The sequence below is a fragment of the Urocitellus parryii genome, chromosome 8 (genome assembly GCF_045843805.1).
Source record: "Urocitellus parryii isolate mUroPar1 chromosome 8, mUroPar1.hap1, whole genome shotgun sequence".
Classification (NCBI taxonomy): Eukaryota; Metazoa; Chordata; class Mammalia; order Rodentia; family Sciuridae; genus Urocitellus; species Urocitellus parryii.
The window spans coordinates 133,909,954-133,936,225 of NC_135538.1; the positions used below are offsets into that span (position 1 = coordinate 133,909,954).

The 26,272-nt window shown below is 41.0% G+C and overlaps 1 protein-coding gene across 4 annotated transcripts; it reads left to right on the forward strand.

The window, feature by feature from the left end:
* The first annotated feature begins 60 nt into the window (after positions 1 to 60).
* Positions 61 to 15,526, forward strand: LOC144256602 (ribosyldihydronicotinamide dehydrogenase [quinone]-like). 4 transcript variants are annotated; one of them, XM_077801902.1, is made up of 9 exons: positions 62 to 233; positions 954 to 1,011; positions 3,363 to 3,458; positions 4,297 to 4,521; positions 5,624 to 5,788; positions 10,339 to 10,469; positions 11,917 to 12,030; positions 12,921 to 13,022; positions 15,131 to 15,526. In XM_077801902.1, exons 5-9 carry the CDS (start codon positions 5,749 to 5,751, stop codon positions 15,305 to 15,307), a joined length of 564 nt encoding a protein of 187 aa, XP_077658028.1. In that variant the 5' UTR covers positions 62 to 233; positions 954 to 1,011; positions 3,363 to 3,458; positions 4,297 to 4,521; positions 5,624 to 5,748; the 3' UTR covers positions 15,308 to 15,526. The 4 variants fall into 4 exon arrangements, with proteins under 4 accessions (XP_077658025.1, XP_077658026.1, XP_077658027.1 ...); XM_077801899.1 differs by lacking the exon at positions 4,297 to 4,521 and having other exon boundaries at positions 61 to 233; XM_077801900.1 differs by lacking the exons at positions 954 to 1,011; positions 4,297 to 4,521 and adding an exon at positions 2,565 to 2,669 and having other exon boundaries at positions 61 to 233.
* Positions 15,527 to 26,272: the final 10,746 nt, after the last annotated feature.

Genomic DNA, 26,272 nt, shown 5'->3' on the forward strand with positions numbered 1-26,272 from the left:
GGGCGTGCAGGGTGGAGCTCGTTCTTGGGGCGGGGCGTCAGGGAGAGGGCGGGGCGACTCCACCCGCGTTGGAAGGGGTTCGGGGATTCCAGAGCGCAGCTGCGGCGGTACAGAGAGTGGAGCGTGCGAGGGCAAGGTTGGGTAGCTGGAAGCTGGCGCGGACAAGGAGTGTCCTTTCAAGGACGCAGACGTGGGAGCCCTTCCGCCGCTTACCAGGGCGCGCTGGCCAGAGAGTGAGTGCCCACCGGCCAGGGCCCTGGGGGCTGGGGAGGGACTGCAGGCCAGAGAGGTCTCTGGCTTACAACTTGCCAGCTAGACTGTGGAGTGTGTCCCCGTGGTTCCTGGCACTCCGGGTCCTGGACAGGCTGGAAAATATGATCTCTTACCTCTCCCTGGGCGCCACCACATGCCAGGCACAGTGCTTCACAATGATCTCGTTTAATGTGCCCGCAGCCCTGTGAAGTAGGTGACCGCACTATCCTCACATTACTAATAAGGGAGCAGGGAACCCCAGAGCACCCTTCATGAAGGGTGCCATCGTTTACCAAAGCTCCATGGAACCGCTGTAGTTTGACTGTGCTTTCAAAAACATTGTGGTAATCTCGGGGGCTGGGGGGGCGGGATCTTCCTAACCAGTAATTTCTGAAAATAACAACTTCTGTGAACTTTAATCTCTGGAAACCTCAGCCAAAGACAAGACATGAAAAGAAACGTGTATAAATCATACAGACTTCTAATAGTGCTAGGTATAGTTCTGGGGTGGGGAGAGGAGAGTAACCTAAATGAGCACAAAAGGGCAGCAGACAATGGCATAGCTACACAAAGAAATGTCTAGCTGTTCCTGTGACCATTATGGGGCTGACTGTGGAAAGAGGCTTATGAAATAATAAAGTGAAAACTTTATAAAACAGCATTTGGATGCATTAAGATGAAATTATGTTTGTCAAAAATAGAACACATTTGGTGTGGTATGTATGGTTTAAAAGCACATGACTCTTCCTGTGGACTTGGGTAAGTACATGGTTTCCAACAAAGGTGAGCTGTTCTTGCTGTGGATGGGGTGCCTGAGGGTGAAGAGCCTGTGTTGGAGATTCATTTGTGGGCCTCAGTTTCTTATTCTTAACCTCTAGAAGAAGTGGATGATTTGGAATTGGGAACCCAGATTAGTAAAGTGGCTATTGAATGGCCAAGACATGTGATAGAAATATTTCACCTGAGCCAAGCAAGACATAGGGAGTGGAGGGGCCTGGGAATGCTGAAAAATGCATAGGGCGCCAAGAAGCATTTAAATGGAAGCATTTGATCCAAATCAAGATGTCTCTGGTCCCTCAATTTGGCAATCTCAGGATGAGCATCTCTGAGTCTGCAGTGACACTGGGAACCTTTCAGTACTACTCTTCTACTTAAGAGGCTCCAGTGGCTTTTTGCTAGGCTTAGGATAAAAGTTTTGCCCCTTCCCTATAAGTTCAGCTTGGTTGGACCCCACTCAACTCTGACTGTATCCCCTACCACCTCTTAAACAAACCAACAAACAAAACTGAAACTAAACACCATAGTCCAGCCAAATAGCCTTTCTAGTTCCTCAAACCTTTCAGCAGAGTCCCCACTTGAGCATTTATTTGCTATTCTGTCTGCCTGGACCCCATATTTTTGCATGGCAAACTGCATATTCACTGTCCCTGTTTGGAGACCCCTTCTTGAGCTCCCTATCTAAAATAGCAAACATACTCCTGCCGTTTTATCTACTAAGGTTTTTTTATTTTCTTAGCACTATCACTATTACTTGTCATCATCACTAGTACATATCTCTGTCTGGAATTCTGTGTCTTCCTTGTCTTCTTGTTTATTGTCTCTCCCCCCACCCACCAAAGAGTAAGGGTTCTATTTTCATCTATTTTGTTCATCTCTGTAGCCTTAGCACCTGGGTGCAGTATCCAGCCAGAGGGTCACTTCCACCTTTTTGGCTGCTATGAATAATGCTGCTGTAAATGTGGGTGCACAAGTGATCCTCACCCTGCTTTCAATTTTTTGAAGTTATACCCAGAAGTGGGATTGCAGGGTACATGGTAACTTCATTTTTAATCTTTTGAGGCACCTCTGTACCATTTTTCCATGGCAGATGCACTTTTTACATCCACACCAACAGTCCATAGGGGTTCTAAATCCTTCCACTTCCCACCAACCTTGTGGATTGTTGACTTTTTTGATGATAGCCATTTTAATGGGTGTGAGGTGATATCTCATTGTAATTTTGATTGGTTAATCCCAGTGACCAATGACACCAAGCATCTTTTTATTTGCTTAGTCCTCATTTATATATCTCATTTAGGGAAAGGTCTATTCCATTCCTGTTCTCATTTTTAATTGGGTTGTTTGTTTTTTTGTTGTTGAGTTTTATCTGAGCTTACCCCCCCCACACACACACAGTGGGAGTAGGTTTATTGGCAGTACCTTTGCTCTCAGCATGAAGCTAGTTTTTCTGGAGATGGCTAGCCAGGGGTGAGGACGCGGCCTCTTCTTAGGGAGAACTAACATCTTTCTTTCTTTCTTTTTTTGGTGCTTAGGATTGAACCCAGAGCTTTGTATATGCTAAGTACATGCTCTACTACTGAACTCCACCCTGGCCCTCTGGAATCATATCGTGTGCTAGCCACTACACACACATATATGTATATATGTGCATGTGTGTGTGTGCATGTATATGTTTGTGTGTGTGTATATATATATATATATATATATATATATATATATATATATATATATATATATATATAATCTCCTGAACCATTCTGTGGCTTTGTAGTTGAAAAGGCTGAGGCACAGAGAGGTACAGGGACTTGCTTCAGGTCACATAGTTAGACATAGCAAAACTGGAATCTGGATAAAATTCATCTCATATGGAAGTCTCCACTGGCCTAGGCTACCTCCCTAGAGAAACTTTTGAGATCTCTATCTAGAAACAAGAACGGAACCAACTCCTTATTTACAGATAGGAAAAGCACCCAGTGACACCCAGTACTATCTCCTGGACTTCCCCAACACCAGCTGGGTATTCAGGTGCCCTGCAGTGCGTGTCAGCTTATTAATGTGCCTGCTTCCTGCCTGTGACTCATTTCTCAGGTCCTCTTCTCTATGGCTGGCTGCCTTCACTGAAGGTTCCAAGTCCTCTGAGAAAAAAGTGTTGGTTTTGATATTTGGCATGATTTGTCCTTGGAGGCCTGTCTCCAAAGGAAGCCTTGCCTCTCCCAAGAGCCTTTTTTTCTGATGCATGCGCATGTCCTCCTGAAGAAGAGAGCCTAGACTTTGTACTTGCACCTCACCTCTGCATTCCCCACCTCCCTTGAGTGGACTTTCTCTTTCAGATTATTGGGATCACCAAAGAGAGTGACTGCACCTGAAAGCCTGGGGCCGCCACACCAAATCAGAGAAAAAAAATCCCTCTTCCTCCGGCATGGCAGGTAATGGCTCATTATGGGGGAGTTAGACTTTTAATCCAAGATTGAATATATCATTTGATATTTAAAAAAAATCTAAACCCAAACAACACAGCAGTGTGTTCAACCTATTTACACCATGGATCACTCTCTCGAATTATCTTGTTTTGAATATTTTTAGTTTTCTTGTCCATTTTTACCCATTCCGGAAGGCAAGTTCCTCAAGAATGGGGGCCATACCTACCTTGTCTTTACCCTGCCTCCAGTTCCAGAAATAATCCTGTGACATAGTAGGTCCTCAAAAAATAGTTGTTCAGTGAGTGAGTGAGCCCAATTTTTTTTTTTTAGAAAGAGTGAGAGAGATAGAAATTTTTAATATTTATTTTTTAGTTTTTGGCAGACACAACATCTTTGTACATGGTGCTGAGGATCGAACCCGGGCCACTTGCATGCCAGGCGAGTGTGCTACCGCTTGAGCCACATCCCCAGCCCTAGTGAGCCTAATTTTAAACTACACTTTAAGTCCCAATTTTAAAATGATTTTGTCTTTACTTTTTTTTTTTAATAATTTCATTTTTACCTTGTTTGTTTGTTCCTTGTTTTTTTTCTTTTCTTTTTTTTCCCCCCCCAGTTCTGGAGATTAAACATAAGGCCTCCTGCATGGTAAGCAGAATCTCTGCCACTGAGCTCACCCCCGGCCCCATCTGTACTTTTGTGTTTGTTTATCATGCATGCAGGCACAGACACCTGCACACCTATACGGTGAATTTTGGAACTTATTTTTTTCACTCAACAATATAACATGGAAATGCTTTCATTTTAGAATATATGTATTCACTTTATTCTGTACATTCTACTATAGATTTGGATGTTTCGAAATTGGCACTACCGATGTCTGGGGCCACATAATCCTTTGTTGTGGTGAGATCCCTGTGCCTTGTAGAATGTTTAGCAGAGTCCAGTGACTGCCTGCCCCCACCAGTGACAACCGGAAATGGCTCTGGAATTGGGAAATATCCTCTGACAGGCAACACTGCCCCTAGTTGAGAAACATTGGTGCAGGATTTCATTCACACCCATTCTCCTGGTAAGCCCCCAAGTAGAATTCCTTTATAACATTGGAGTCGGAGAAAGCCAAGATTAATAATTTACTTAACTCATGGAATTCAGCCTTTTACGTTCAACCGAATACCCTGAAACTGTCTGCTTCAAGTTAATATATGTATTTTCTCTTCAAGATCCTAGACTGCAAAATTTAAGTCAAGCTTTTAACATTTTAGTCTCAGATGTTACCAGAGCAAATCACCAAGTTACCTTCTAGAAGAATTCAGTACATAATCCCACCGACTCTCATGAATGTGGACGATACTGTGTTCAGAAGCCTCTGCTGTTCATGATACAGCTAGTGCCTATAAAACCTGTTCTTAGAGTCCTCTTTGCTTTAGCGTTGCCACCAAGATATGGCTTTCACCTAGACCTGCCTTCCTCAAGGGACGAGGGGACAGTTCCTCGTGTTTTGTTTAAGTGCCCCGTTGCCATGAACCTGGAAGATGGAAGCAGAATGTGCCAGCCTGAAAGGGGCCATAGCTGTAGGGTTGGCACAAAGACGAGTTCTGATAGCTTTTGATTTTGGTGTTGGGGAGTCGGGCTAAAACTTCTCATAGAGTTAACCAGATTATATCAGGCTTTTAAAGATTTAATTGTGTAGTTTCGTTTTGAGAAGACATTAATTTGGCCTGCTGTGTTTGTATGTACAGGTTGAGCATCCCTAAAGCTCCAAAACATTTTTCAGCTCATGACTCTAAAAATACTCTAAAATCCAAAATTCTCTGAACACAAAATTTCAGATTTTAGAGTATTTCTGATTTTTGGATTTTCATATCATGGAGGCTTTACCTAGAAAGTCTACACAAATACTCCAAAATTTGAAAAATACGAATTCCAAAATACTTCTAGCATTTCAGATAAGGAATACTCAACCTATATTTGCACACTCAAGTAATGATGAACTATGATATAACTGAATTTAAAAATGTTCATTTTAAAACTGTCATCCAATAAGATCCTTGGTATTGCTTAGCTTCAACAGTAGGGATGTGTCTAAGCATTTAATTTTCATCTTAGTCTTCATGGGATTTTGACAAAGGAGAATGGCTGTTCAGTAGGAAATGTTCCTTCTCCTGATGTAGGTAAGAAAGTGCTCATTGTCTATGCACACCAAGAACCCAAGTCTTTCAATGGCTCCTTGAAGAAAGTGGCAGTGGATGAATTGAGCCAGCAGGGATGCACCGTCACCGTGTCTGATTTGTATGCCATGAACTTTGAGCCAAGGGCCACAAGGAAAGATATCACTGGTGAGTCACGGCATAAATGCTTGGTTATTTTTTAACTTTCTTTTTATGTTCTTTAATTTTAACATGTCTTAAAAAGCTAATCATTGCACAAAATATGTAAATCTCAGTCAGGTCAGGAGTCCAAAGTGCAGGGCTATTTTCCCTCCTATCCCCCAGCAACCCAGTTTCTCTGTTCCCTAGGTAGTCAGGATGTAGTTTTCTCTGTGTCCTTTCTGAGATAGTCCTTGCTATATAAGCAGGCATGAGAGTATTCTTCATTTTTCCTCTACATTTTACAAAACCGGAAGCATATTATGCTCATCATTTTACAGGTTGCTTTTATTTTTCTTATTGTAGAAAGTATTCCATTGTATGGCCATGTCATGGTATCTCCCTACTGAAGGACATTTTAGGTTGTTTCTGATCTTTAGCTATCAAAAACAATGATGCAGTGAACAGTCAGAGTCATATGTGTTTCCCCACATATACAAGCTTGTCTAGAAGTGGAATTACTGGTGAAAAGGAATGTGCATTTTGATTTTCCTAGATAATGCCAAGTTGCTCTCCATAAATCTCATACCAGTTTACACTATTGTCAGCAATGTTTACAAATGTTATTTCCTCACTGTCACCAATAGTATTGCCAATTTTTTTTTAATAATTGCCGGTCTAGCAGATGAAAAGATAGTGTTCCAAATAGTTCTAATTTGTCCTTCTCTCATTGTGAGGTTTATTATCTTAATATTTATATTCTATTTATTAATACTTATTTGTATTGACATTTTATTTTTATTTTTAACTAACATTTAATAAAATATTAAATATTCTCTTTCCGGTGAATTATCTGTTCATATCATCTGTTCATTTTTCTGTTGAGTTGTTAGTCTTTTTATTATTGATTTTAAAAAGTTCTTTATATATTAAAAAGCCAATAGTATGGAATATGAATTGTAAATCCTTTTTTGAAAATAATCTTTTTTTAGTTGTTGATGGACCTCTATTTATTTACTTATTTTATTTATATGCAGTGCTAAAAATTGAACCTAGTGCCTCACACTGCTAGGCAAGCACTCTACCACTAAGCCACAACCCCAGCCCGAAAATATTTTTACCTAATTTGTTTTTGTTTTTGTTTATTTGACTTTGCTTATGGTGACTTTTTCCTTTTAGCTTCCATTTACTTTCATTTAGATAATATTTGATCAGTCTTTTCCATTTATGACTTCAGGAATTTGTTATATTTACATGAACTCCAAACTTGTAAGAAAAAGTATTTTATAGTTTTTTCTAATATTCTATAGATGCTGCTTCTAATTTTAAGTATTTTATATATTTCAAATTTATTTTGGCATATGATTTGAAATATGGGCCCAATTTTTTCTCCAATGCCTACCTAGTTGTCATATTACCACTTACTGCATGATTCAGCTATTTGCCCTTGATTTAAATGCCACCTTCATTGTGATCCAAATTCCCACTTCTTAAATTCTATTCTACTTGTTTTAATATTTTTTATTTTTATTTATTGTGGTTCTGGGGATTAGGCAAGCACTTTTCAACTAACTACATTCCAGTTTATTAGTTCTACTCCTATTTTTTTCCCACATCCACATGGTTTAAATTATTTTGGCAAATAATACAATTTAATATCAGCTAGAGTAGGTCACTTTCATTTATCTTATTTTCAAATTTTTCTAACTATTTTACTTTACCTTTCCATAAAAGCTTTTGAATCAGCCATCTAGATTCAAAAAGAAGCCTGATGGTATTTTCATCCAGGTCCCATTAAATGTGTAGCTGAACTTGGGATGAACTGACCTTTCATGTTGATTTTCTCTAAGAGAATGGTGTGACCTTCCATCGGGTCTATTTTAATAATGGGTGTATTTGTATATTTTCATCATACAGATCTTGTTTAATTCTTACCATCCAACAGTAGCTTCTTGATGTGAAGAGAAGTGTGTGTGCGCAGCCCACTCCTAGTTTCCTTCTTGTTTATAATACTTTTCAGGTGATTCTTTGGGACTTTCCAGACATGCAGCCAAATCATCTACAAATAATGACAGTTGTACCTCCTCTTTTCTAGTATTTAATATCTCAGATTTCTTTGTAGTTCTGTTAGCTACATCTCCAGATACAATATTTAGTACTCATTCTGTGTGTTTTGGGGCTTTCTTTTTTTTTGTAATAAATCAACCAGGGCTGGGGTTTGCCTTGCATGCAAAAAGTTCTGGGTGACCCTTAGCACTGCAAAATCATTATCATCATCATAAAGTATTTTCTCTTAGCAAACAGCAACAAATTTTTCTGTTTCTCTAGAAATATAGAGAACAGTGGGATAAGGAGCTACTGGTTTGTTTTTGTTTGTTTGTTTGTTTGCCACTGTTTTTTTTTGGGGGGGGGTGTTGTTTGTTTTGTTTTTTAAATCTGTACCAGGGATTGAACCCAGGAGCACGTATAACCCCTGAGCTGCATCCCTAGCCCTTTTTATGTTCTATTTGAGACAGGTTCTTGCTAAGTTGCTTAGGACCTGGCTAAGTTGCTGAGGCTGGTCTTGAACTTGTGATCCTCCTGCCTCAGCCTTTTGAGCTGCTGGGATTACAGGTGTGAGCCTCCACACCCAGCTTGCCACTAATTTTTAAGTGAAAAAGCCAACTCAAATTTAATGTCTATTTTGGGGAGTGAATTGGGGGTTGAACCCAGGAGTGCTTTACAACTGAGCTACATTCCAAGCCCTTTCTGTTTTTCATTTTGAAAAAGGGTCTTGCTAAGTTGCTGAGGCTGGCTTCAAACTTGAGATCCCCTGCCTCAGCCTCCCAGATTGCCGAGGTTAAAGGCATAAGCCACCATGCTTGCTTACTGTAAAAAGTATTTTAAAATATAGGCAACCAAAGGCTAAAAAGTGCAAGCCCCTTTCACATATCCTCCAGGTCTGCACCACAGCCCTGAGGCAAGCATACTTAACCTTCTGGAGTGGGTTGTTGTAGATCTTATTCTAGATATTAACCCACTACATACCATGTGTAATTTTGAGACTCTGTAGATATATAGTGAACCTTCCGTATCCGTGGATTTCTCATCCACAGATTCAGCTAACCCTGAAAATATTTGGAGCTGGGCGTAGTGGCGTACATTTGTAATCCCAGCAGCTCAGGAGGCTGAAGCAGGAGGATCACAAGTTCAAGACCAGCCTCAGCAACTTAGCAAAGCTCTGTCTCAAAATAAAAAAATTAAAAAGGTTTGGAATGTAGCTTAGTGGTTAAACACCCCTGGGTTCCATCCCCAGTGCCAATTTAAAAGGAAGGAAGGGCTGGAATTGTGGCTTAGTGGTAGAATGCTTGCCTGGCACGTATGAGGCACTAAGTTTGATCCTCAGCACCACATAAAAATAAATAAATTAATTAAATAAAAAGCTTAAAAAGGATGCTATAAAAAAAGATAATAAAAGGGAGGTTGGGGCTGGGGCTCAGCGGAAGCAGACTTGTCCGGCATTTATGAGGCACTGGGTTTGATTCTCAGCACTGCATACAAATAAATAAAATAAAGGTCTGTCAACAACTAAAAAAAATTTTTTTTAAATAAAAGGAAGGAAGGATGGAAAGAAAGAAAAAAGAAAATATCTAGGAAAAATTGCACTTGTAGTGAATATAAAAACATTTTTTCTTGTCATTATTCTGTAAACAATACAATATAACAACTGCCTACATAGATTTACCTTCTGTGAGATATTAGAAGTCATCTAGAGATGATTTAAAGTCTACAGGAGGATGTTTGTAGGTTCTATGCAAATCTACACAATTTTATGTAAGGGACTTGGGCTTCCATGGATTTTGGTGACCTGGAAAGTCCTGGAACCAAACGCCTGTGGATACTGAGTGACAACTATAGGTTTAAAGGGCCCAGAGGGGTCTCAGGCCTGATGTAATATGGCAGCTGTGACCCCATCTGATTACCTCCCTGGTGCCACACAGCCTCTGGCCTACAGTAGTTACTCTCTTCAGTTTTCTTGAAAAGACAAGATTTATACCTAGAAGCACTGGGTGTGTATTCTTTGAATGAAAATCAAATACAAATAGGTTAAAAGAGAAAGCAAAGAACATTCTTTTGTAAAAAAAAAAAAAAAAAAAATACAAATTGATGGCTAGTTCACTTCCCTTTGTGGCTTTTGTCAAAGTGACTTCAGGTTTGCACATGGAACAGTGGAGGAAGTCACACTTGCTCCTCTAGTCATCCCACCTCTACGCCTGCCTCTGCTACTTAGGAATCGGGTGTCACCAAACAAACTACTAAGCTCTGTCAAGTTCGGCTTTCTCACTGGTAGAGAACTAGTATGATGTCATCAGTTGTCAGGAGCAGAAGAAGGGTGTTGGGTGCACAGCACAGCATCTGGTGGGTGGGAAATGCTCACTGAGTGGCCCTTGTAGGTTCCTTCTCATACCCTGACTGGGTTGGGTCACAGCAAATGTCATTGACTCACTTTGAGGAGTCCAGACACACACAGCATTAGTGAAATTGTTGGGACAGGCTGTGACCTCTCACCTGGAAGTGAGAGCACTTGGCTCTTCCCTCAGGTGACCTTTCTAATCCTGAGGTCTTCAGTTATGGGGTGGAAGCCTCTGAAGCCTACAAGAAAAACTGTCTAACCAGTGACATCGCTGAGGAGCAGAAAAAGCTGCAGGAAGCTGATCTCGTGATATTCCAGGTGTGTTTTTCCTTTAATTAATGTATTGAATGAGATTCGTCCTACATAAGACTCTTTGCAAATACTACATTCTGCACTCCTAGAAGTGGCAACAGTGTTTTCTTAGCACATTTTCACACACTTACTGGGTGAGTGTTGTACCACAGTACTTAGTTACAACACTTAGTTGTAACACTCACCTAGTGACAACACTTTACTTAGTTTAGTAGAGAGATTCATGCAGCCATTATAGAGTTCCGACCTCCTGTGTAAACAGGAGTGAATTTTTCTGTTAGCCCAGTGGTCCACAAACAGTAGAATCATGCAGGTCTTGTTGCGTTCATTTTCTTTAAGTCCCCACCCTGTACATGCTGGGCCACTTGAAGGCCAGTTTTCTCTACCCAACTGTTTATCAAGGATGTGGGTCAAAGGCCTCAAATGTTTATCAAGGCAATAACAGTCAAAGGCCTGATTACTACGGGGGAAAAACTTTCCATCTTCTCACTAGTTGAAATACACACATACACACACACACACACACACACACACACACACACACACACACACACACCAGCCACTTTACCTGTATTTGTCCCAAGGAGAATATAGGCTCCTTTCTGCCACTACAGAAGAAGCAGTCAAGTAAACACATGTGTTTAGGGTAATTTGTGGGTTAACAGAAATCCAAGTCAAACTGGAAAGAAAGGGGAGTTCATACCAAGGGCTTTGGCCACTTGAGTCTCCTAGACAAGCAGCACAGAGCTGTGGCTGGGCTACAGGGACACAGGACCCAAGCTGGAACATCTCTGATGTCTTCTTCACCAGATTCCATCCACATCTCCCTGCACCTTGGCTCTATTCTCTCTTTTTTTTAACTTTTTTTTTTTTTAGTTGTAGTTGGACACAATACCTTTATTTTATTTACTTATTTTTTAATGTGGTGCTGAGCATCAAACCCAGCTCCTCGCACATGCTAGGCAAGCACTCTACTGCTCAGTCACAACCCCAGCCCCTGGTTCTGTTTCTCTTGCTGCATGCCAAGGCCTTGATTCCCTAGATCCAGAATTTCCAAGCAAGGGATCTGATTAGTCCCAGTTGACACCAGATTTTAACAACTCACCCCAGGTGTGGGAAGTGTATGATCTTTCCACAGCATCTTCTTCTCAGTCGTTGATTGGTCAGTCACAGGTCTGCCGCCCCAAAGCTAGTGTCAAGTTTTCATCTCTTCCCTATGCGTGGGGATCAGCATCAGCGGGGTGCAGAGCCAACATAATAGCAACAGGACCGTTTTTCCACTACGCCCCTTCCCACTATCACCACACCTCAGAGCTGGCCATGTTTATTACCCTTATCCACCCAGCCACCAGGGAGGAGGAGAGTGCAATTTGTTCTGTATCACCAAACAGACTGACTTAGGAATCCCGAGACAAGCCACAGTATTTCTTCTTCCTTAATGTGCTGTGCCCAGTTTCCGCTGTACTGCTTCAGTGTGCCGGCTATCCTGAAGGGCTGGATGGACAGGGTGCTGTGCCAAGGGTTCGCCTTCGACATCACAAGGTTCTATGATTCTGGTTTTTTCAAGGTATGTGCTCTACGGACAAGGATCGCTGGACTATTAGAGAGGGAGGAAGGAGGAGGCAGCTATCAAGTTATAGTTTGCTGCTGCTTTTATTTATTTATTTTTTTAAGTAAGTGCTGATGAGCATCTGCTATGTGCACAGCATTGAGTGCTGGACACAGATGAGAAAACCATCATTTCTGAATTTGGGGATCTTTCCATCTAGTGGATGTGGGGGCTGAGTATTGGGCTAGGGATGAAGTGGGCAAGTTAATATGGGCAGCAAAGTGGTCAGCCCTGGCTCCAGAGGTCATCTACTCCATGATGGAGAGACCATCCCTGGCCTTATGAGTTCATCCCTCTGGACTTCCCATGTGGGCCTGATGAAACAAGAGAGTGCAACACCCACACTGCACAGTGAGCAATGCATGGAATCTGGTAGATGCACAATGTTAGCAGCACTGAATTTCTTACTAAAAGAATTTCCTGCTAAAATTAGAGACTCAAATTCTGAGAGCCTCAGAATATGAGTGTATGTGAGGAAAGCAAATCTCATCAACAAGATCTGTCTTGGGCCACGAGTGACACCGTCATTTACTGAGTGGCCACTGAGTGCTGGGCTCCACTCCTCCTCAGCTCTGTAGACAGCACCTAAGTACTGACCACTCACATGGTGTCTCTGGAAGTTGGCTTCTGCTGGAAGTGGGCATGTGAGAGCTTTTGCGTTCACTTGGTCCGTTTGTTTCATTCTGCTTCCTGTTGGGATATAGCTGTCACCTGTGGATGGGCCTGTGGGTGATGTGAGTGACCCCCTATTTTCCCCTGGCCATCGTAAACCTTTTTGCCAGGATCACAGTAGCACTCACATCCTCTTCTGGCATCCGCATTAAATGCATTTGCTCTCTCTCCTGCAGGATAAACTAGCCCTCCTTTCCTTAACCACGGGAGGCACAGCCGAGATGTACTCAAAAGCAGGGGTCAATGGAGATGTTCGGTACTTTCTGTGGCCACTCCAGGTAAACAGACGACAAAAGGCTTCCATGCCATGCTAGCCTGTTGTACATCCCCACCTCTCCAAGGTTGAAATGACATGTGATGTGAGCCTGCCACCCCACACCATTCTCACTGTATCTGCCCTTTTGAATTCTGACTTGGGAGCATTGAAAAGGCTGATCAGTAGGGAATATGTATTATAATTGTAGCCTCTGATATTTGGCCCAAAGCTAAGCCAAACCTGGTTAGCTTGTTGTCTGCTTTGTGGAGACCAGAATAGCTCTGAGGTAGTTCCAGGTGTGTGTGTGTGTGTGTGTGTGTGTGTGTGTGTGATGAGCATGTGGGAGGCCCAAGAGAGCCTTTCATGCAGACCCTAAGCCCTGGCGAGAGGTGCCCCAGGCCCTGTGTTCCATGTAGCCTCTCAGGAGCCTCTGCTGGCTGAGCTCCCCGTGGAGATAGCCCACACTCCAGGTACCCAAGACTCTGAGCTTCCCCACTCTGACCTGCTCTCCGAGGTGGACTCTTGATGCCTGTGTGAACACCCTGGGCCTGATGAGTAGCCAAGAAGTGGGCATCTGCCAAGGGGAAGGCAGTAGGCAGAGTGAGTTCTAGCAGTCTCGGTTGTCCATGTGCAAAGTGCTCCCCAGTGAGGGACAGAGCAGGGGGCGAGGATGCAGAGAAGCAGACTCTAGGTGAGGGACTCTGAGGAGACCTGAAGTTTCCAGGTTGTCATGAGGGATTTCTATCAGAGGAGAGCATATGTAGAGAAGAGCACAGCTGTGAGCTTGTAAAAGATATAGATGTTGTGGCAGTAGAGAGTGTAGCTCAATGGTAGAGCACACACTTAGCACGCATGAGGTGCTGGCTTTGATTCTCAGCACCACAGGGAAAAAAAAAAAAAGAAAATCAAAAGAAGAAGTAGGAATTGCCTTTTTTCTGTGAACTCTAGATTTACATGCTTTGCCCACGGGTCTGTTTTTTTTTAATTGATTTATCAGCATTCTAGATGTTAGCAAAATTAATCCTATTGTGTGTCTTTTCAAACCATGAAAACCTTCCTTTCAGGTAGTTCGCATTTATTTTTAAGTGAATTCCTTTCCTTTGTTGCTGATTTTGTCAACTTTTTCATTGTGTCTTCTAAAACTTAGTTCTGTATTTATGGAGGCCGTTGATTTCCAAGTACTACTTTTTCACCCAGACCATTTCTGATTTCTTCTGTTGATCATAATGGTGCTTCTGAAAAGCTGACTTCTGGAAATAATGTTGTGTGAGAAAAAATACTGTAGTAAGAGGTGTGTGAGCCTCTCCCACTCCACCTACCCCCCTGATGGGTAGGCCTGGACCAGGATGTGGGTTTTTAAGAAAGCAGTGCACAGGACTGAGTGTGAGATTTCTAGGAAAACAAGTGATCCTTTTTGAAAGGAGAAAGAATAATGATTCCAACTAGTGGCACTCTGCTGAAGTACGAGAGGACAGTTAACAAATCTGAGCTTGCTTCTTCACAGGCCCACTTAAATTCTTTCTTTTTAAAAAAATCTCTACTTTTTTTTTCAGTTTGCAAAAATACATGTTACAGGACAAAGGGAGAGAATGTAAAAAAAAATAAAATAATAAAAAGTCCCCTCAATCTAAAACCCCACAAAATCATCACTTTTAATAACTTGGTTTATTTTCTTAAGACCCATATATATTCTTGTACACATAACTTTTATTAATAGGTTAGTTATGTTTATTGCTCTTTCATATAAATGGCATACAACAAGTAATGCTTAAAATTTGTAGTTTTCATTTCACAAATAACTTCAACTATAGTGACATACTATATCTAGAAAAACCTTAGTCTAGAATGATCCATCCTATGAAGGTACCATAATTTGTCTAGTCCATCAAAACAGTGACATTTAGGGTTGGAAACTGCAGTAATAATTACAGGTGAAAATCTGTAAATTCTAGTTGCTCCATGTTCTTCTGCTCGTTTATTCCCCACATCCTGAGGTTAAAAGGAAGTCACAGGTTTCCAGACCTCAGAGCTTTAGAGCTGTTTTATTTTTATCATTTTCCCTTTGATCATTTCACTGAATCATACATCAAGGATGTGGTTTCTGATCAGTTCTTTTCTTTATGTCTTCAGCATGGCGCTTTGCACTTCTGTGGATTTAAAATTCTTGCCCCTCAGATCAGTTTTGCTCCTGAGTTTTCATCAGAAGAAGAAAGAAAAGCAATGGTGGCATCTTGGGCCCAACGATTAAAGAGCATCTGGGAGGAAGAGCCCATCCGCTGCACAGCCCCTTGGTATTTTGGGGAATAACACTGTGTGTCCCATGTACATCATGTGCGCGATGCAGCTAAGAATACATGCAAGGAGATGGTACTGTCAAAAATAAAATTAGGGGCTGGGGATGTGGCTCAAGCGGTAGCGCGCTTGCCTGGCACGCGCGGGTCGCTGGGTTCGATCCTCAGCACCACATAAAAATAAAATAAAGATGTTGTGTCTGCCAAGAACTAAAAAATAAATATTGAAAAATTCTCTCTCTCTCTCTCTGTCTCTCTCTCTCTTTAAAAAAATAAATAAATAAAATTAGAATGAAGTGAACTGGATAGAGTTAATAATCACTATGAAGTCACTATGAAGGAGTGATCTCAAGAGTTTTATACAGCTGTTATAGTTAAAGCTTCGTCCCAGGGTTTCATAAACTGACTTCCAGACCACTCAATATAATTGAATCAAGCCTTTAGTGAAGCACACTGGTGGCGACTGACCAGAACATAAAGCTGTTCCCCTGATCAGCCCTGAACAATTGTAAGGGCACTCCTTATAAGCCTGAAAACTGCAAAAGAGATGTTCAGGGGGTCTAGCCAATGCAAGCTAGCCAGGTTACAGAAGCGGGACAGTGCAGGCAAGTGGAGGGAAGCCTAACCAATCACAGTTAGCCCAGTCACCCCAGTTACAGAAACAGAGCCCCGTTACCCTAGTTAAAGAAACAATACCCCGTAAGGTAGTTTTGTGTTCTTAAAGGTTTCTATAGCAAAAGGAAAAAAAACATCTTGCCCCAGTCATGACTTTTCTACTTGGCATGGTTGTTTTACAGGATGAAGTCATAAAACAAAATGGAGTCACATTTGCTCCTACTATCACACAGCCAGATCAGATATTGAAACCATCAGTTTACTGTATTGAATTCTGCTGACTGGAAATTATTTACTTAAGCTTTCATTTCTTTAATGTGTGTTTAATATCTATCTTTCTATGTTCAACCTTCATGATAATTTTAATTTTGAGATAGTTCTCTGGACATGGAGCTTGATTTGTATTTTTCTGTTTGTTTTTGTTTCATAACTCAGCTGGCATAACTCAGCTAGAGAATTTTTGCTTTTTCCCCAGGAAGTTGAATCCATTCGTAGCTAATGTTTTAGTTCTTTATTGGGATATATCTCCCTATTTTCTTTTCACTTGCATTATTACTATGAAGTTTTAATTGAACAGTTGGTTAGCATGTACTTGGAACCATTATGTGCTGGTTACAGTGTAAATTTCAAAGCATTAGCTGAATGGCATTCTGCCGCTATGCACATGGTCGCGTGACACCATTGCTAATTATCCTGAAGCATAGGAACAGGTAGATGGAGGAATCTCTCTGAATGCAAGTTTAAGGGATCACATATTCATCGTCATCATCATTCCTTCCCCCTGTTGTCACTACTGAAGAAGGAGCCTGTGCCCAGGGGCCCTTCTTCCTTAACCTTCCCAAAGCCACTCTTAGCCACCCTCATGGGACTGCTCAGACAGCTTCCTGCTGGAGTTATCATCTTGGTCCTCCTGTCCTCTGCATCTTCATCTTGCTTCTCACCTGCATCCCTCCCCCTCTGCAGCAGCATCTTCAGACCCTTTTCCAGCTGCATTTTCTAGCAGATACTTTTCCAGATACACCTTCTCTTCTGAGTCTTCACACTCTCTTCTGGGCTTTCCTCACCGAACATTCATCATCTTCAGAGAATGATCTTTCCAAGCCATTTTCCTCTCCCTGTTTTCAGGATAATTTTTCAGTATTATTTTTGGAGCCATCTTCAAGTTACTTTTCAGAGTAGTCTTTAGACTTTCTGAGGAATCTTCAGACTTTTTCCAAGTACCTTCTTAGAACTGGGGCTTCTTTTCAGGGGCTAACTTCTTTAGCATTTTTTTCAGAAGCATTTTCTTCAAAATCTCCCCATCTTCTGCTTTTTTTTTTTCCCCCAAGCATTTTTTCATGAATAGGTCCTTTAAATACCATTTCACTGTGGCCTCTTGAATATCCATCCTGGATGTGCTAGGGTACCCCAGAAATGCTTTACTTTAGAAAGTCCTGCTCTTTAAGAGGTAAAGATGAAATTGGAACCCTGAATGCCTTTATTGGCCCCAGGGGGATTAAAAGAAGTCTCCCACCCTCTTAGCTTTGCAGTCTCTTCAACCCTATCCTCTGCAGATCCATCCCATGCCTTGAGGGGAATTTCTAGCCACCAGACTACCATCCACCAAAATTTGAATGCAATGACCCAGGATGCAGAGGTTAACCACTGAGACATCTGCCAAAGAGAAGGAGCCTCCTAATTGACCCAAATTTACCTAGTCCCAGGAGGTGCGCCCTCAGCATTTATTGGAGAGCAAGGGCAGCACCCTCCTTATGCATCCAGCCCTGGATCACAGACAGCAGATTGTGACTCTCAGCAAGAGTCTAGGACCCTGTATAATGGGCATGCATCTCCAGGGGGAAGAAATTGTGGACTTCGGGCCAATCAGATATGTTTAGTGTGTATTGCCTATTCCCTGGTTTCTCTTCTGCTTCAGTGGTTGCACAAACTGGCCCAGTCTGTTGATAGGGAACTGTAGATTAGGAACACCAGGCAAGGCCAGGGAGACCCAGGAGAAATACCCTAGACAGGCCCCTTCTCCCTGTTGGCTCAGGATATATTTAGCAGCATAACTCCCCTCCCCATCCCTTGCTCAGTGGCCTGCAGCCTCCAAGAGCCTGGCAGGTAGACAGACTACAACACCCACCCTTTAGAACCTCATCCTGGGGTCCTTGTAGGTTGCTAGACCCAGACTATGAAGAATTAGGAAGTCCTCCATCCTCTCTTACCAACTCTAAAGTGTCAGGGTGAGAAGATGGGAATTTCAAAGGTAGGACTTCCCACTGCCATACTAGTTCCTCAAGACCTATTGCCCTGAGAGATGATGTCTTTAACTTGGCCTTACATATGCCAAGAGCATTAGTTCTGCCTCCCAAGCAAAATTGCTCACAGTTTGAGAACTGAGACCTTACTTAGATACCATCAGCTCATCACCTTCCTGTACTAATCACTGTTTCTTTAAATCTTATTGCTGAAAAACTTAAAAAGAAAATAACTTCAGCATCACCAGGGCAGCAGGAAATTATGGTAATAACTGTTTGAAAAAGAAAAGGAAATGACTGAAGACTTGGCTGTGTAATAAAACTCCATTTCTCTCAAGCACAGGCCCCTGGTGGACTTACAATGGTCTCTTTGGTAGTTGAGCGACTGGGTGGAGGTTGGTAAAAAAAAAAAGAGGAAGGATATGTATGTTGCTTAATGTAAGAAAATCTCAGGAATTGGGGGAAATTTTGGTGACTCTGGAGCACAGTTGTTGCCTTATACCCTGGGGAGACAGCAGCAGGCATAAGTCTCAAGACAAGGTAAACAGCCCCAGAAAATCATGACAGGGCAGGGATGAGGAAGGAGGTGGTTTGTGAGCTGTTCAACCCATCCTGTCCCACACAGCCCTCCCACTGACAGGTGTGTGCCCAGGTGACTGTTTTCCTCTTAAAGGAATGTGTTTCTCGGAGGGGCTGGGGTTGTAGCTCAGTGGTAGAGCACTTGCCTCGCATGTGTGAGGCCCTGGGTTCAATTCTCAGCACCGCATATAAATAAATGAAAAAAACAAAGGTTGATTAACATCTGAAAAATAATTTAAAAAAAGGAATGTGTTTCTCTTCTTAGAATATTCCAGTACAAGGCACTTGCCTGGTACTGTATTAATTGGCTCAGTACTGCAGAGAGCAATCTGTCAAGAAAAAAAAGAGTTGACCACAGCAGTCCATTCTGTTTACAGAAATGAATTCTAGCACTGGAATTGCAGTTCAGTGGTAACACTTGCCTAGAAAAAAAAAAGAAAGAAAGATTCTAGGGAAGTGGAAAGTAATTTTATTAATTAAATATTTTGTTCTTTAGCAATGCTGGTTATAATAGAAAAAATAGCCGATGTAAATCCTTTACCTGTGTTAATATTCATTTAATCCTTGTAACAGCCCCATGCGCCCTATGAACAAGTACTGTTACTATCCTCACTTACAGATGAGGCAAAGTTGGGTCATAACTTGCCCAAGGGTCATAACTATAGAGAGGCAGATGTAGGCTTTGAAAACAGACCATGGCCACCAATTGTGCTGTTATGTGGCAGATGTTCTGAACAGTTATCTTTACCTGTCCTACATCGTTTCTGTTCCTTTTGATGGCAACATCCTGATCTTCCTTGGAGAATTGTCCTTTTGCCAAGACACATGTTTATAGGAGCAACCTCTCCTCTGTACCTAGGAGCAGCCCCTGACAGACCTTATCAATCACAGTGAAACCAGAGTTTCTCTGCTTCTCCTCGTGGGTGGGGGCCGCATAAGCCGAAAGCATCTGCAGCCATGAAAGCCTGTTTCTTCTCCACTATCACTGAGCGACATGGTGCAACTCTCAGTGACAGGCTGTGCCCTTCAGTGTTGCAGCAGACCCCAGTAGCTTGCTGCCAATTTTTTCTGTCTGGGTTCTTGTCTTGTGAATTCAAAGAATGAAATCCAAAGACCCATTGATGCAGAGGAGTGTAAAAGTAGAATTTATCAAGTGTGAATAGATGCACAACTCCCACAGGCAGCAGGACCTGGTAGAGGTTGCAGCTTGAGAGTGCTAGTCTCAGGGTTCATATAGCACTTGGGTCAATGCTCTTGGTCCCTATTTATGCTAATCAGGGTTTGGGAAAGTGCTTCTGTTGGTTAAGAGTTATGCTAATCAGATTTGGGGAAAGTACTAATGCTATTGGTTAACCCTTGAGTTCTATTCAGGTCTGCTCCATTTCCATTTTCTCATTGTTTGCCTTCAATCCCAGTTGCCCAGGAGGTTGAGGTTGGTGGATCATGGATGCTTAGGGGTTCAGAGCTGCAGGTGTAGAGTGGGCATCTTCACCAGCCCAGACTGGGCCTGGCTAGCACTGTGCAACAAGTCAGCGTTGGATCACACCCTAAGGCTCACACTAGCATGGTGGGCTCTTCATGACAGGGCCCATGCTCAGTGCCCCACTCCAGCCCATTCTGTCTGCCATCTCACAGCTCCCAGTCAAGAGCTTGGCTTCCACAGTATTCCATTGCCCAGCAATAACCTAAGCAGACAATGAGATTAAATGCAGGGATTAATTGGATCTACTGGGCAAGAGAAGCCTTTCATGATTTGGGACTGGAAGCTGTGAAATCACAATATAGAGGGTGTCATCCTGCAACCAAAGTCCACACTGAGGCAAGCTTATCCAGGCTTTTAACCCCAGGAATGAGTTAAAATTGTGTCTGGTGACCCTGACATAGGCTCCTGACAATTCCTTCTTTGTTTTGTGGGACTGATATGCTAAAATGCAATGCATACAGTCATTTGTTTCATGAAAATGTATTGAGGGTAAAGCTTATCAGGAATCAGATCAGGTATTATTTTCACTCAGTTTTGACCTTTGTGCTGATTTCTCCCAGCATGAGCTAGCAGTCTGTGAGATGGATTTATTATTATCTCCATTTTACAGATGGGTGAGCTGAGACTCAGAGTTGAAACAACTTGACCAGCGTCTCACCATTACAATTGGCTGATCAGAGATTAAACCCAAACCATTTTTTTCCAGAGGTTGTGCTCTAGATCACCCAGGCTAAGGAACCCGTCAGTGGGAACAAAGTCATTTTTAGGAAATGACCTTCATTGATTCTTAGGGAAGTTCATAGTAAGACCAGGAGGAATCAAAGCTGCCACCTCCCCCTGCAAAACAAGAGACTAATGTTTTGTGGGTTGGAGTTCTTTTGCCAAGTGGCTGGAATGGGGGGAGGGGTCCTGGGAAGAAGGGAAGAACTTCCTTTTGGTGGAATGAGAAGGACATCATTACCTTAGGTACATGTATGATTGAAAAAATGGTGCAACTCTACATTGTGTACAAGCAGAGAAATGAAAAGTCATGCTCCATTTGTGTGCAATGAAACAAAATGCATTCTGCTGTCACATATAACTAATTAGAACAATTTTTTAAAGAACCTGCCAGCTTTCATTTCCTGTTCTGTGGCAGACAAGGATTTTAAAAATCCCTCCCACAGCAGCATGTAAAACTTACATGCCAGAAAAACCAGAACATTACTAAGATCATGGGAAACATCCAAGCATATTCCCCAACCTCTCACCCCTGCCAAAGAAAAATAGTTTCCGATAGCAGAGTGGTAAGCAAGTGCAGAAGCTTAGGCTGCCTCACGTTCTAATGTGGACACCAATAATCTGGAAAAACGAGAGTGAAAGCAGATGTTGGATGTGTGTAATGTGGGCAGCTGAGTCAAGACCCTGCACGCAGGGGCTCCACCCTTATGAAGAGGTGTGAAGAATACATCTGCTCTTAAAAGGTGACAGGCAGGTAGCTTGTCTTATCTCTTTCTCAGCTCTGGGTAGAAAAAAAAAATCTGTATTATAGAATCTTGGATTGGACTTTATTCTACCCACATCTATGAAGTCAGGGAAAATCTAAAGAAATTAATTGGCTCCAAATGATAGCAATCAATCATTGGTATAGGTTAAAATTCTTTCTAGAGGAAAGCATCACCTCATGCCTGTGAGGATATCCGCTGATTAAGATCAGCTTAGGGCTGGGGATGTGGCTCAAGCGGTAGCACGCTCGCCTGGCATGCGTGCGGCCCGGGTTCGATCCTCAGCACCACATACCAACAAAGATGTTGTGTCCGCCGAGAACTAAAAAATAAATATTAAAAAAAAAATTCTCTCTCTCTCTCTCTCTCTCTCTCTCTCTCTCTCTCTCTCTCTTTAAAAAAAAAAAAAAGATCAGCTTAATATAAACCTTCCAAAATTACCAAACACATGAAGAAACAAAAACATCATGAATGTGATGCAAAAACATCAGGCCAGGACCTTCAAATTATGAGATCTGGAACATAAAATAACCATGTATAAAATGTTTGAAGACATGGTCACCACCAAATCTGAAAAATAACTGAATATAACATCTATAATTGAACTACATAAACATTGAACTTAAAGCCTGACTAGGTTGATGTTAGATTAGACACAGATGAAAAGAGAATTAGTGAAATGAAAGATCTGAATAGATAAGGAAAGAAATGAGAAGGATGAAAGATTAAGAGGCATGGAGAATAGATTAAAAGACCTAATCTTGTTTTAACTGGATGTCTAGAATAAGAAAATTAGGGAGCACCATATTGCAAAAAAGACAATAGCTGAGACTTTCCTAGGATTTATCGAATACATTAGTACTCAAATTTAATGCTACATATTAAATTTGCTGCAAGTAGGGCAGATAAAACCAATATCAGACATACATGGTAAAACTGTCTAATCAGGTGCAGTGTTGCACTCCCAGAATCCCAGTAACTCAGGAGGCTGAAACATGAGGATCCCGAGTTTGAGACTAGCATCAGCAACTTAGTAGGGCCCTAAGCAACTTAGCAAAAACTTGTCTCAAAAATAAAGCAAAACAATCTGGGGATGTATCTCAGTGGTGAGGTGCCCCTGGCTTCAATCCCTAGTACAAAAAAAAAAAAATCCCAAAACTGTCCATTCTAAAAGAACATATAGATCACCTATGACAACAATTTAACTGACAATAAATTTCTCAAGAGCAATAATGGAAACCCAAAAACAGTGGAATAATATCATTGATGTAGTGAAAAAACAAGAGATAACTATAAATCTAGACCTGTCTTTGAATTATTAGAATAAAATGAAGGCTTTTCACAAAAATCAAAAAATATAGTTTGCTATGAACAGACATTACTAAAGAAATTCTAAAAAACTGTACATCTTTTAGAAGGACAATACTTCTAGAAGTTGTTCTGAAATGCAAGAAAAAATAGTGAACATGGTTGAATATATACAATGATTGTATAAAACAAAACCAACATGATATAATTCATAGTGTTGAAAATCTAATATAACATGCTGGATAAAAATCACATAAGATAGAAGGTATAATGTATATATTAAAATAGTCGATTCTTCCTTTTCTCCGGGAGGAGGATAAAATTAATGATTAACCATAGGTTTTAATTGATTTTTGTGTTTTCAAGTTTCTAAGGCAAACACTAAAATGATAGAAATCAAGTACCCAATTAATAGAGTAAATGGAATAAAAAATGCAATCATCCCAAAGAAAATAAGAATAAAGGGGAGGGGCTGGGGATGTGGCTCAAGCGGTAGCACGCTCGCCTGGCATGCGTGCGGCCCAGGTTCGATCCTCAGCACCACATACCAACAAAGATGTTGTGTCCGCCGAGAACTAAAAAATAAATATTAAAAATTCTCTCTCTCTCTCTCTCTCTCTCTCTCTCTCTCTCTCTCTCTCTCCTGTCTCACTCTGTCTTTAAAAAAAAAAAAGAATAAAGGGGAAAAAATGGTAAAATTAGGACAAATTGAAGGTACAAAATATGATGGTAGAAAAAATCCTAATATATCTATAATCACTAAAAAAGGTAAATGGACAAACACATCAGTTAAAAGGATTAGATTGTATTTAAAAATGGAATTTAGCTGCCCACAGTTTAACAAGAGACATATCTAAAACAAAAATCCAAAAGGCAAGGAAAAAGAAACACTGCAAATGTAAGTCACACAGCAAGCAGCACTTTGGTCCCTGCGAGACCACACATTTGACAGTGGTCCTAAGGTACAATGGAGCTGAAAACCTGCTGCTACCTAGTGACCTGGTAGCCTTTGTTACATTGTAGTGTAGCACTTTCCTCATGTTTGTAGTGAGACTGTAGAGATTTGTGCTTTATGACATATCTTTGGTAAAGATAGACAATTTGATATTTAAATCCATGTTGACTTTTAACTGATATATTACCCTTTTTAGTGCTTATAGATAGATATATTTGTATTTTTTCCACCATCACATTTCGTATCTTCAATGTGTCCTGCATTTACTGTTCATTTTTCCTCCCATTCTAATCTTCTTTTGGATGACTGTAGTTTTTTTAAAATTATTATTTAGTTGTAGTTGGACACAATACTTTTATTTCATTTATTTTTATGTGGTGCTGAGGATTGAACCCAGGGCCTTGCACATGCTAGGCAAGCGCTCTACTGCTGAGCCACAACCCCAGCCCTGGATGACTGTAGTTTTTAAATTCCTTTTTTTTCTCTACTAATTTGGCTGCCAATTTCCTTGGTCTTAGGGCTCATCTTATCTGGAAACTTGAAAACACATATATCACTTGAAAACCACAGTTAACCATGAACTTTAGCCTCCTACATGAACTGCAGTTCCTGTCTACTTCACCTCCAGTCATATAAAAGTGTAGCACATACAGCATGGACTATAGAGGGTACTTGATAATGATAGGAAACAACCGCTACTGGTTTATGTGTTTTCTATACTTTATTGTTATTTTAAAATGTACTCCTCCTACTCATGAAAGAAAAGTTTAGGAATGGGGACATAGCTCAATGGTAGAGAGTCTGCTAAGGCCCTGGCTTCCTTCCCCAATGCTAAAAGACAAACAAAACATCAACAAAAAAGTATGGTCAGGTAGTATGCTGTGTTATGCCAGCAGCAGCCTCCTCCATCTAAATTTACCCTGTCCTTCGATTGCACCAAGAATGATGACCATAAATGCGTCATCCAGGTTTACATAAGTGCACTCTGTAATTTTTGTACAATAATGAAGCTACCTAATTGCAGGTTTCTCAGAACTATCCCCATCCTTTATTGGGGGTGGGGGAAGTACTGGGGATTGAACTCAGGGGCACTCAACCACTAAGCCAAATCCCCTGCCCCATTTTGCATTTTATTTAGAGACAGGGTCTCACTGAGTTGCTTAGAACCTTGCTTTTGCTGAGGCTGGCTTTGAACTCGGGATCTTCCTGCCTCAGCCTCCCAAGCCACTGGGATTACAGGCGTATGCCACTGCACCTGGCAGAAGTACCCTCATCTTTACCAACATATTCCTTTACCAACCTACTTAACTCAAAAGAAGGAGGATAGTTGTATTAATCTGTTAAGTCCCAAGTTTTCAATTCTGTGCATATTTTAATGAAATTGACAGAGGTGCTCTAAAATAGGTGGAAATCATAACCTAGCATTTATTACATAATTTATTATCAATAATATTAATAGTGTCATTAATATTAATGAATATATCACTAATCATTCATCTACTCCTTTTCTCAATAGAAAAATATTTAAAAACATAAATATTGGCTGGGCATGGTGGCGCATTCCTGTAATCCCAGCGGCTTGGGAGGCTGAGGCAGAAGGATTGCAAGTTCAAAACCAGCCTCTACAACTAATTGAGGCCCTAAGCAATTTAGCATGACCCTGTTTCAAAATAAAAAATAAAAGGGCAGGGGAATGTGGCCAAGAGGTTCAATCCCTGGTACCAAAACAAAACAAAACAAACCATAAATATTTATTTCAAAATTGCCATCAGTGGTATGTTTTGGGGTGTTCTGTAAATGGGACAATTGGACATAATGAGTTAATATCAAACAAAATTAGACAATAGAACAAAACCATTATTAGAGATGAAAGTCTCTGTAATGATGAGAATTTTGATTCAATTTGAAGTTAAATTGATTATAAACTCTTATCTATCTGGTAAACAGCTTTGAACTACATAAAACAAACATTAAATTGTAAAAAGAAGCGCAACAAATCCACTATCAGAGTGGGAAATTTCAACAGATTTCTAGTAAGTGCTAGTAAAATATATAAAAGAATAAATAGCTGAACTAAATTGATGTAATAGGTATATAAAAATCACTGCACTGCACAGTAGGAAAATTCATATTTTTCTCAAGTATTTACTGAAAAATTAAAAATATTCTGACATCAACAAATGTCAAACAATCTGTAACACACAGAAAAAGGTCTTTGATAAAAGTGTAATGAATAAGAAATGGGAATAAAGATAACTTCAAAAATACCTAACTTGAAACTTGACAACCTTCTTTTCATAACTCTTGGATAAAAGTG